The sequence below is a fragment of the Eucyclogobius newberryi genome, unplaced genomic scaffold, assembly GCF_026437365.1.
Source record: "Eucyclogobius newberryi isolate DKJ021-1_F unplaced genomic scaffold, fEucNew1.0.hap1 SCAF_9, whole genome shotgun sequence".
Classification (NCBI taxonomy): domain Eukaryota; kingdom Metazoa; phylum Chordata; class Actinopteri; order Gobiiformes; family Gobiidae; genus Eucyclogobius; species Eucyclogobius newberryi.
Window position 1 is genome coordinate 19135122 of NW_027316532.1, and position 12563 is coordinate 19147684.

The following is a 12563-nucleotide window of genomic DNA, read 5'->3' on the forward strand; positions in this document are numbered from 1 at the left end:
TTGGGTGCTGACTCTGCTGCGACACCCGATCCTCCGTGTTCTGCACCTTCATTCAGACTTCACTGGCCTGAACTAGAGCTGAAGCCAGAAGGACCAGTTTAACTTTGTTTTCATTCAGATTTTTTGGGGTTTATTGGATTTTATGCCGTGACACTTCTTTTCCCTTCGACGCATGTTCATAATGGACCCGAAAACTACAAAACCTCACTCACTAACAAGTCATGGGATTAAAAATAATGTTGAAAAGTGATTGAAAAATTCTCATAAACTAACCAAACTACATCGTTCCTGGACCTAACCCCAGTAAAAATGGCCACATCAGTAATTCAAATCCATATCATAGGTTGTTTTGGAATGGAATCTTCAGAAAACAAAGTATAGTTGAAGCTACAGAATTAGCAAATTTCATAGGTCAGATCTCTACTCATTATTTTTAAATTCATGTTGACATTAATGCTCCTGGAATTGGAAATTTATATCATCATATACTCGTTGCTGGAGACATTGTGACTCCATTGTGTCTGAATAAATATTAAATAGAGATGAATAAAGTACTCACTATGTCTATTGAACCAACTGCAAAAGACTCAAACAACGATTAACATTTACACATTTGATGGACATATTTACTCGTACAAGTGAGATAAAAGACGAGCCAGACTTTATGCAGATGACGCACACTTAGGTTCTTGTTAAAGACAGAAACGGCTCGTCGTTATTCGCCAAAACGTGGCGAATAATGCCTTTAAAAATAACTTATTTTCTATTTTCACTTTCTCCGTTTTGAGACAATAAGCTAAGATAAGACCAGCCTTTAAGTTTGTGAATTAAAAAGAAGACGTTGTGGCGATTTAGCTACTTTAGTTTTGTTTAGTTTTCTCTGTCATGTTTTGTTTGTTTTCCCATTTCATAAAAGTGATTTGATGTAATACTCAATATTTTTGACATTTGTTCAAGTCCTTTTTGTGCACGTCGTCTTCAAAGGACTCATCTAAACCTGTGAGACAAAACTCTTGATAGTAATATGTGTGTTTTTTTCCTCCACTCGTTCCCGCCTCCCCCCCTCTGCCCCGCTTGCCCCGCTCCCAGCCTCTATCAGCCTCCCAGGCGCCGGCCCTCAGCTGTGTGGAGTCCCTGTGCTGCTACCACCATGGGCAGAGCGGCTGTTCCCGCCTGGCCCGCCTCCTGGAGCAAGTGACGGGCCAGTGCCAGAGCGGCACCGCCCGCTGCCCGACGGCGGAACGACACGACAGGTGCGACAACCGAGCCCGACGGAAGCCGCGAGCCCCGCTGCTTCTTCCGCGGGGTTTTATTTAAGGAGAAACGGGTTTTGACGGGACGCCGAACGTACCCTTTAAACCGCCCGACGTTTGTAGCATGTCGAAACCGAACGCGGGTGGAACGGGTCGTGGCGTTTTCGATCGGTGCTTTTCCTCACGACGGGCTCGGGACAGGAAACGAGACACTTTGTACTAAAACGAGAGTGATTCAGGCCCAGTTATTACTCTGTCGTTACCGTAGTTACTCACCCTGAATCGGTCTGTGTTCATGCTTTATAAAGGTGCCACTGAGTGATCGAGTGCCTGGTTCAAGTTTGTCAAAATCTAAATCATCTAAACATCAAAATCTATCAAATCACTGACAAAAGGAGGAGCAAGTAAACATAATTTAACATACTGGTAATTTAGCATTTGTCTTCCAATTACCGTATTTTCCGGACTATAAGGTGCACTTAAAAGCCTTTTGTTTTCTCAAAAAACAACAGTGCGCCTTATATATGGATGAATTAATATCTCACAGCAACAGCCAAAAGATTATGAATAAAAGCTGGCCATTTTCCACGCATACTGTATTACCGTATTTTCCAGACTATAAGTCTCTCTTGAGTATAAGTCGCACCAGCCAAAAAATGCATAATAGAGAAGAAAAAAAAAACATAAGTCACATTTTTGGGGGAAATTTCTTTGATAAAATCCAAGACCAAGAACTGCAGTTTAAAATAATAACAGATGAGAGAACATGGTGAATAGGTGTACGTATGCTAACGCTAACACCTTCAGCTACATGACGCACAGACAGAACTGTGGTAAGTGTCTGGTATGTTAACGTAACATATGAACAGTTATTCAGATAACTATAGCATAAAGAACATGCTAACAAGTTTACCAAAGCATCAGTTTTACCCCAAATCACTAAATCCATTGAATTCTTCTTCCTCTGTGTCACTTCTAAACAACTCCACAAACTCCGGAGGTAGAGGAAGTGCAGATTCTTCTTCTGCGTCGCTTAGAGCCTACAGCGCCCTCTTGTGGTTGTCAGTGTGAAAATAACGAATAATATCACTGGAGTATAAGTCGGCCAAAACTATGAAAAAAGGTGCGACTTATAGTCCTGAAAATACGGTAAACAACTAGACCAGGCACTCGACTAATCTAAACTCTTTGGGGTTTGCAGATGTGCACACGTCTGGACTCGTCTCCTGTAATCCGAGTCTTTCGTGAGGATCAGTGTCCGAGTCTTTCACTGTCCTCTGTCTTTCCTCGTCTTCTGTCTTTCCTCGTCCGTCAAGTCTTTTCTGTCCAGCTTTTCCTTTTGATCCCGTTGTCTTTTACTCGTACAGGTTTGTGTCCAAAGAGAAGCGGATCAGAGGCTCTGGTCCCAAATGCACTTTAACAGATGAACCCCGTCTGTCTGAATCTTAAGTGTTCGATGTCTGTGTCACTGGTGTCGGTCGTGTGTTTGAGACTCGTTTATGCATGTGCTTCGGACCTCAAGTGAACGCTGAAAACCTTTTGTGTTTTTACCATATGGTGTTTTTGTTTGTCTTTGTTTTTCAATCTTCCACACAGCTACGGAGCGTGGACATGAATGTTAAATCCCCATTCATATTTCTCACAGACAAAATCAGCAAGAAATCTACCAGCATTTAGAATTTAAAATGTACTGACACGGCTTTTCTTCCATATTTTTTGTTTTTGTAGATTTTCAGTGTGTTTTCAGTTTTAAAAAAATCCAAATGTTAAAAAAAAAAAAAATCACCATTTAAAGATGCTGTACCTGATTTTCTTTAAAATATGTCAAATGCCTTTTAAACATCCTAATTATTTACATGAATTTAAAAAACGCTTTTCACAACTTTGAGACTAGAGCGAGTTCTGCCGTCATAAGTAAAGCTAACAACGACTAGCATGCTAACAGAGCACTTCCTGCTTCTCGCAGATTAAACGCTCTTTAATCAGATCCGTACATCGGTTTTGTTTTATATTTGATTAGATACTTTTGGGACAAATCTGTTCTGGGGCAAAACAGATTTGTCTTAAAGGACATCTCATGGTTTAGAACTTAAAGTAATTTCATGCCTTTTCCCACGCTAGGAACTGACCTTTGGGCTTCATCTACTTGCAGCAGTGGGTATTACATAAGAGAGAGAAACTAATAGTAACTTACACACGCTAATGTTGCCACTCGGTTCTAATGAGATTCAACAGCAGAAATGCTCAGAGCGAGTTGAAAGTAGAACATCTTGGAGCCACGTCACAGGTAGAATATAACATCACACCAGGGAAATTCAAAAAGTGTTTTTGACACTCACAAAGATGACTTGCTTTTCATTCGCGCTTCATGAAATTAGCGCGAATGAAGCTAAATGCAACTCTAGTGTTTGATGTGGGAGCTATGTTATCTCACAAAATGAAAAATAAGTTCAGTTTTTGCATAATATGTGTCCTTTAAATACAAGAAAGAAAATCTGGTGCAGTCCCTTTTAAATCTGGTACAGCCCCTTTAAATCTGGTGCAGTCCCTTTTAAATCTGGTACAGCCCCTTTAAATCTGGTACAGCCCCTTTAAATCTGGTGCAATCCCTTTTAAATCTGGTGCAGTCCCTTTAAATCTGGTACAGCCCCTTTAAATCGGGTACAGTCTCTTTTAAATCGGGCACAGTTCCTATAAATCGGGTACAGTTAAATCGGGTACAGTCCCTTTTAAATCGGGCACAGTTCCTATAAATCGGGTACAGTTAAATCGGGTACAGTCCCTTTTAAATCGGGCACAGTTCCTATAAATCGGGTACAGTTAAATCGGGTACAGTCCCTTTTAAATTGGGTACAGTTCCTTTAAATTGGGTACAGTCCCTTTAAATCGGATACAAGCCCTTTTTAAATTGGGTACAGTTCCTTTAAATCGGGTACATTCTCTTTAAATCGGATCCCTTTAAATCGGGTACAGTCCCTTTAAATCGGGTACAGTCCTTTTAAATCGGGTACAACCCCTTTAAATCTTAAATCGGGTACAGTCCCTTTAAATCTTAAATCGGGTACAGTCCCTTTAAATCGGGTACAACCCCTTTAAATCTTAAATCGGGTACAGTCCCTTTAAATCGGATACAAGCCCTTTAAATCGGGTACATTCTCTTTAAATCGGATCCCTTTAAATCGGGTACAGTCCCTTTAAATCGGGTACAGTCCTTTTAAATCGAGGACAGTCCTTTTAAATTGGGGACAGTCCCTTTAAATCTCTCAGATTCTCGACCACACTTCCACGCTTCCAAACGGCTCTTGTTCGGTGCCATTGTCGATGCGGCTGACTCCACAGTTTGTCACTCGTTCTGCGTCCGTCGCCGGGGCCCTGGTGGTCATGGATTCATTGACCCGAGCGCCTCATTCTGCTGATCCATCACCCGCCCCCCTCGCCCGCCGTCGTCCTGGGACGTTGGCCGCTGCGCTGTAATGAAGATGTAGCCTTTAGTTTGAGCGAGGGCTGGAGAAGAGGTGGTGTGTGCGGGTTTGTGGTTGAGGAAGTAAACAAAGGACTGTTATTGAACCTTCCCCTCGGCTTCTCTGGACAGATCTGTGTTGTTATACTGCCCCTTGTGGTCAATCTCAGTGGGACAGTCTTTAAATGCGTCTAGTTCTTGTCCTGTTTGAATTTGAGTGCAATTTAAACATTTAAAAGGCTTGAAGACCTCATTGATCGCTTTTGTCCGTCAAAAATATTCTTCAATAGGTGAATTTTCTGAGTTTTAAAATGTGTTTTTTGAGATTATTCTCCAAAACGTGCTCTTTCACAGCAGTTCTTTTCACGTTTAAACCCAAACTACTAAAAACGACTAACTCTTAGCCATGTCCACGGTGATATCTTTACTTTGCCTGAAATGTTTCACACATTTTGCCATTAGACGGCTCTGATCTGAAATCTTACACATTTAACATCCCACAGGAGCTAAAAGAGTTACTGCAAGAAACAAGATGTGCCATCATAGCGTTCTAACTAAAAGGATTTGTACCTTTCTCCGGCTTAAAGCTAGTTAATCTTTTATGTTGTCCTCGGGAACTCTGGAAAAGGTTTTAAGAGTCGAAAATTACGCATGAACACTCCGAAAAACGACTCAAAACCTTCTGCGCGACTTCCACTGGAGTTCACTGTCAGAGCTCTGAAGACACAAAGTCTGACTGATTTTAAACACACACAGGCAAACTTTAGGCCTTGCTGTATTGGTCAAATTCAACCAGGACAATTCCAAACCGCTCTAAAGTCCAGCTGCAGTATCGTCTAGAGTTTTTCCAATAGCTTTACTCTTCCTTCCTTCGATCGCGGCGCTAAACCTCGACTCGAGCCAACAATTCGATCCTTTTCTTTCGCCGCTCCGTCGCGTCATCCGTTTGGTGGCGAAGTGACCGCGTCGCCCTTATATCTGCTCCGAGTATAATACAATCGCTGATAAAGTTGGACGGGACCTTTTATGCTCTTGTGCCGTCCTCGTTGAACCTTTGCTCCTCTGGAAATGTGACTTTTGGCCTTAATAATGCTAGAAAACTGCCATAGTAAAAGGACTTGTACTCGCTCGACTCTGTATCCTGCATTCCCAATATAAGACCGTATATATTTCAACTATTTATGACTTGTATAATCAGTATTACACTCAAATATTTATACTGTATTGGAGCTCGGATTGTCGCTGCTTTTCGGGGCTAAATCAAAGCTGAGGTGGATGAAGTGCATGATGATGATGATGATGATGATGTCTGTTACTATGGAAACACCTTATGAATCCTGGCAGTTATTAAAGTGACACGATTCTTCTGTGTTTCTACTTTTGCCCACATGAAAAACCCATTTAATCTGTTCAAAGTGGTGGTAGAAGTACTGCATTTGTTCAATAAAAGTGAAGGTACAGGAGCCGTAGTACTAGGAGCCAGTACTTTAACTGCCAATGACATTCTCGCGTCAGTTATGTTTTAAAACTAAAGCTCCAATTATGAATCATTTAACTGATTTTGAACCACAAATCTCTGGTCGTCATGACGTCCCTGGTCCTGGTTTAGTTCAGGGTTTTTAGCAGTGACGGAAGAATACTCGTTTGTTCAGTAAAAGTATTTTAAAAATCGATTTAAGTGAAGTGTTTAAGATGTTACTTTTGGAGTAAAATGTATTTTGGAGTAGATTGACAACTATTTTATACTTTTCTTTTTATAATATACTCTTTTTCTTTCTTTCTTTTTTTCAGTTTTCAATTTTAAACATACAATAAACACTCAAACTGACCAGAGAGCAAAAATAAACATAAACTAAGCATTCAAAATCAAAGTCATGGCATATTTAAATAAAAATAACGGCCTAAAGTCTTTCAAAAACGATTAAAGAGTGAAATGTGGTGATCGTGGTGAATAAAATGGGCAGAAAGTCACCACAAACATCACCTGTAAGTACCACCAAGTACTTTGTTCTCCATAATCTTGTGGAGTAACGTACAAATACCTAAATGTTTGACTTTTGTCACGTTTCACCACAGTTTTTAGCCCCAGTTTAGTTGTGGTTTGTGCAAATGTGAACGCACCTTGACGAAGCCTTGTACGTGCTTCTGAAACGAGGCTTTGTGAGGGGCGTGGTTGTTTTCTCCGCCCGCCCCTCCTCCTGTGGCTAAACCCCGCCCAGCCCCGCCCTCCGTCTCTTGTCTTGTCGCATGCGGCCGCAGTTGCCTTTAGACTTTTTGTACAAACTCTGTGTCTGCGTCCGACGTCCATGTCTTTCTCCGATCTGCAAAAACGTTTCGACGCTTTTTGTTGTAGTTTTGAAATTCACTCCAAAATTAGGACGAACAAAAGTGACGATTGTTAATAATTAAGTGAATTTGATGCTGCTTCGCAACTGTTTTACAATCCTCTTGTTTTCACGGACAGAAATGATCAGATTCAACCCTTTTGTGGGATTTTCTTCTTCTTTCTTTGCATTTTCTTTGCGTAAACGGGAACTCTCACTCCTGTCAGCCCGATACGTTCAGATGCAGTTTTAGAAAGAAAGAAACGCACACAAATGATCTTTGTTTCTTGTTGTTGATGAATGTTTAGAATTCAGAGAATGCCATGATGAGCTGTGCCGGTGTTTACTTTTTTGACAATTTTTCTCACATTTTGTTGTTTAAATTTACTACAATCGTCACACGGCCCTGTTTAAACCAAAAGAGAGCAGTGAAGTCATGTTTGTGCAGTTCTGTGTGGACTATCCTGAGCTGAGAGAGAATTAAGGCTAAAAATGCAAATATCGGCCCGATATACAGGACATATTGGTCTCTATTTTCCTGTGACAGACTCAACAGACCAAAAAAAGAATAATTTCACCATAATTTGTGCTGACAGAGAAGACGTTGAGCTTTGTGTCAGCTTTTGTTTGATGAGAACACAGTAATGACCGATATGATTAACCGTAAAGCATCTGCATCCTCGCCTTTTGTTCTCCACTCTGTTAAACGTGTCGCGAACAAAACGAATCCAAGAGCGGAAAAGAAACGTGAAAAGAAATGTGAAACAACTGTTGAACTCTTCGTTTTACCTGTTGAAAGGTGAAATGAACGACGGAAAAAGAGAAGGCTGAATGTTTCAGTTGTATGGATGTTTGTTTGTTTGTTTGTTTGTGTTTGTCTCTTGTGGTTTTCGTCGAGTCGTTTCAGTCTGTTTTTTGTGGAGCAATGAAAGCAGAAGGAAAACAAACAGAAGTACAGACTTTACTCAAGTTTAAATCAAAGTATTCAGGTAGAAGTTAAAAGTATTTGGACTACACATGTGGAACAGTTTGTACACAAAATGTATTTACTGTTACTTCAAACCAAATACGAGCCAAACCTGGAATTTCCTCATCTTCTTTGTGCCCACACAGACCAGACTTTATGACTCACCTTTACTCCATCTATTATTACCATTCCACTCTTCCATTATTCCCGCCTCTCGTGGACTTCTAACGTCAAACCTGTTCCCGGCTCGTCGTCACGGAAACCCAAACCTCTTTTCCCCAGAAGCCTTCGCCTTTAACACCAGATCCGTGCTGCTATTTCAGATCCTGGAGCGATCCCGAGAATTTCTCCAACGACCGAAGCGTCCTGACCCTGTCGGCCATCGAGGCCACGCCCTGCTGAGGTCGAGCCGCGCCCCGGCCACGCCCCCGGCCAGGCCCGAGACAAACCAAGGCCAAACGTTACCTCCGTCCAGACGTTCAGACAAAAGCGGCTGAAGGATGCGCTTGTGGCGGTTTCAGTTGCCAAATGAGACGTGCTTGTGTTTCGAGGCATTTAGAGGTTTGAGTTAAAGAATTTAGTTAATTTATTCAAACGATATTAAGTCTAAATCAGAAACACAAAGAGAAGCTCAGAGCGCGACACATTTCAATGTTATTTATTCTGGATCCACATCGATCTATTTCCACAGCAGTTACTTATATTTGAATTTAATTTACATTTGGTGAACAACAAAAAGATGAGATATTAAAGTCTGTTGTTCTTATTTAGAAGCTTTAGCTCGCGATGCAGGAGGAACAGAGCATTTATTATTATTTATCGAGACTGAAATGAATTAAAATCATTAAAAGTTAGTTTGACAAACAAACTTTAAACTATGAACCCGTCAAAGTTTATGGTTCAAAAGGTTAAAGAGCGTTTCTTCTACTTTTATGGATCAAATGTAAATCAACATTTATTTCTCTGCATCAAACAAATACATAAAAAATGAACCACGTCAGTTCAGATAAGTTTAGTTAAAAGTTTATTCCGTGCACAATTTTTAAATATATTTAGCCGAAACAAGTTTTTTTGTACTTGTTTTAACTCTAAATGCCTTTAAATTCCACGCTTTGCTCTTTTGTAACTCTCATTTGCCTCGGTTCATCAAACTCCGTCTGAAATACGTCTAAAATAAGGATCTAAAGTGCAATATTTGAATCTGCTGCGGCGCCGCCAGAGAAGGCTCTGAATTGTTTTACTTTGAAAGGGAAAGAACAGGAAACGCTCTTCATCTCCTTGTTACCAGGGCGACGGGACGGAGGACAGACTTGACATTGATGTGCCTGATCGTCTCCAGAGCCACGCCCCCGTCGCTCTGTTCAAAGCCATATGATGTTCCAGCTCTGTGTTTGTGAGGCTCGTCGTCATGGAGATGCAGTTTGACCTGTCGCTTCAGCCGTCGTCATGGAGATGCAGTTTGACCTGTCGCTTCAGCCGTCGTCATGGAGATGCAGTTTGACCTGTCGCTTCAGCCGTCGTCATGGAGATGCAGTTTGACCTGTCGCTTCAGCCGTCGTCATGGAGATGCAGTTTGACCTGTCGCTTCAGCCGTCGTCATGGAGATGCAGTTTGACCTGTCGCTTCAGCCGTTCACCCAAAAGCATCACATAGTTTTTTAACTTTGTCAAAAGAACGTACTGAAAACCACACGTGACGTTCTCTCACTACGATCGGCGATAGCGTGAGAGAAGCTAAAGCTAGCTCGCCCCAACATGCTAATACAGTCGCACCGAGAGAAGCTAAAGCTAGCTTGCCGCGACATGCTACAATTGCAGCGAGAGAAGCTAAAGCTAGCTTGCCGCGACATGCTAACACAGTCGCAGCAAGAGAAGCTGAAGCTAGCTTGCCCCGACATGCTAACACAGTCGCAGCGAGAGAAGCTGAAGCTAGCTTGCCGCGACATGCTAACACAGTCGCAGCGTTTGTAATGAACGTGATTTGTCGGGTCTGGAGATGATTTATGGACTTAAAAACGCCGAGCTCCAGATCTTTGCCTGAAGTGACACGTGTCCAGGAGTGTTTTTGTCAGACTCTGAGGGAGAGAACCTCGTAACAGGATGAATTAACGAGCGTTTCAGGTTTGGAAGTGTTAAAACATGGTTACGTCTTATATGTCTCCTTTAAAAAGCCATAAATGCATCTTTTATGTATTATTGTATCGTTTAGAAGTCACGTGATCAACTTTATGATCATAAAAGAGACGTAATAGTCTAAATTACGCCTGGAAAACAAACTTGGAACTTTTTATGTATTATTTTTAACCTGATTGTTGTCTCCTGAAGAAAAGCTCCGTTTTGAATGAAGAGCTCCTCCGTGTTTTTAAGTCCATACATTTAATCACAGTCACATGACCCGTTTGATCATTTCTCCACTTGAATGTTTCGTAGCAAAGACGGTTTATCTTAGTGCATCATATTAACAGTTAAGCCACGCCCCCTTGTGTTTCCAGCAGCAAAATGTAGTTTGAATGTAAAAAGGGAAAAAGAAAAGAAAACAATAGAAACAAGGTTGTGTAATGCCTCATCCGTCCAGCAGGCCCAAGAGTCATTTTCAATCTGCAGGTCGAGTCTGGGAACCATCCACAGATTAAGAAACTGAATCTTTTGTACAATCAAGAGTTTATTTATTTTAAAAAGTACTTTTAAATTATAGAACATAAAATATCCTGTAACAAAAACACCAACGTTTTAAAAAGCAACAATAAAGCAAAACGTGTCCTTTAATGTCACACAGTCATAAAACAAATGTGATGCTTGTGAGTAGCAGCTGCCGCACGTCGACCCAGACGCAGGAATGTCAAATATATATGTACTTCAAATATATATATTTATGGTACGCATTTGCACAAGATACATATCATTTTGTGTTTGTATTTTCAGTTTGAATCATCTCATGTTTGTTCAGTTTCATGTGTGAAGTGTGCGAGTGACCACCTCCTCCAGTTTAAGCTACAGCTAGCATAGTGCGGCTAAGCTAACTGTAGCTAGCACACGCGCGGCTGAGCTAACTGTAGCTAGCACATGCGCGGCTGAGCTAACTGTAGCTAGCACACGCGCGGCTGAGCTAACTGTAGCTAGCACATGCGCGGCTGAGCTAACTGTAGCTAGCACACGCGCGGCTGAGCTAACTGTAGCTAGCACATGCGCGGCTGAGCTAACTGTAGCTAGCACATGCGCGGCTGAGCTAATTGTAGCTAGCACACGCGCGGCAAAGCTAACACGTCTGAAAGTCGTGTTGTTGAAGTAAAAACGATCCTTTTCTGATCAAAAATAGGCGAAACAAACAATTGTTATTTTTTTCTGTTCTGTATAATTTAAATTTGTAAAAAGTACCAAAAGCTAACGAGACTTTATCTGTTCAAATGGACCTTTTTGACAACTACAAGAAAAGTGCTAAAAGGGGAAGTTTTTCTATTTAAACATCAAAATGAAACTAGCTTCAAGAAACTAATTTGAAAACTCCTGTAACTTTAGTGTCAAACTGTTCAACACAACTTCCCCTTCCTATAAGTTATTTGTTCTTTTCTTCTGTATCCATCTCTGTATCTACCTGCGGTTGCATCAATGGAATTTCCCCATGTGGGACAATACAGGATTATCTTATCTTAAGGCTATGATTTTTAAACTTGTGGATTTCAAAAAGGTCACATTTATTAAACGTCAGCACCTCAAGTGTCCAGCAGGGGGAGTAGAGTGTCCGCCAGGGGGAGTAGAGTGTCCGCCAGGGGGAGTAGAGTGTCCGCCAGGGGGAGTAGAGTGTCCGCCAGGGGGAGTAGAGTGTCCACCAGGGGGAGTAGAGTGTCCACCAGGGTTAGTAGAGGGTGTTCGCCAGGGGGAGTAGAGAGTCATTTGATGATGGTGCTCAAACGGTTTTGGGAAAGTCTGTTGCAATAATATATATTATAGTTACTGTAGTTTCAGGTCGATGAAGTTTTATTCCGTGTACAATTGTTGAATATGTTAAAAGTACAACTGACGTGAGCGTGTTTTTAAATACTTTGCTTTTTCCTCTTGCAGTAGTTTTGTATCTGTGGCACTTTACGGTTTGTGACAGAAGCTGGATAATGGGCAGTAAACGGTTTTACAAGAAAAACAAACATGGAGGCTCCAGAAACATAAAGGCTTGACAAACATGGATTTGTGGATTTTAGAGTTAAAACTTTAATAAATCAGGCTTAGAATCCACAGAATCCGCTGACATTTGAAGTAAAAGATTGTAAAGTTTAAAAGCTGGAGAAAAAGTATCTTTACAGCTGCAATGTCCCATATAAATCTATAAATGAAATAATAAAACATGTTTAGGTTGAGCTGGTTAAATGTGTACAAACCGTTTACTGCGCAATATCCATCTGTTTAGAAGAAGCTTTAAGTAAACGTGGCCAAGCGGCATCGGCCTGTGATCTGGAGCGTAAAGCGGCTTCATAAACTCTACGTTTACGACGCTCATCATCATAATCCGTCTAAAAATACCAGTTAGATTTGGACCTCGGGCGCCTCGTGTTCAAGCGTGTAATTGAA

The 12563-nt window shown here is 41.3% G+C and overlaps 1 protein-coding gene across 2 annotated transcripts in view; it reads left to right on the forward strand.

The window, feature by feature from the left end:
- atp11b (ATPase phospholipid transporting 11B) overlaps positions 1-8842 on the forward strand; it is a 70001-nt gene extending 61159 nt beyond the window's left edge. Inside the window, exons 29-30 of one of the 2 annotated variants that reach the window (XM_072438315.1) lie at positions 1090-1253; positions 8328-8478. In XM_072438315.1, coding sequence (XP_072294416.1) covers positions 1090-1253; positions 8328-8406 — 243 coding nt within the window. In that variant the 3' untranslated portion in view covers positions 8407-8478. Of the gene's footprint in view, positions 1-1089; positions 1254-8327 lie in introns of both variants that reach the window. The other variant, XM_072438316.1, reaches the window with a different exon arrangement.
- Positions 8843-12563: the final 3721 nt, after the last annotated feature.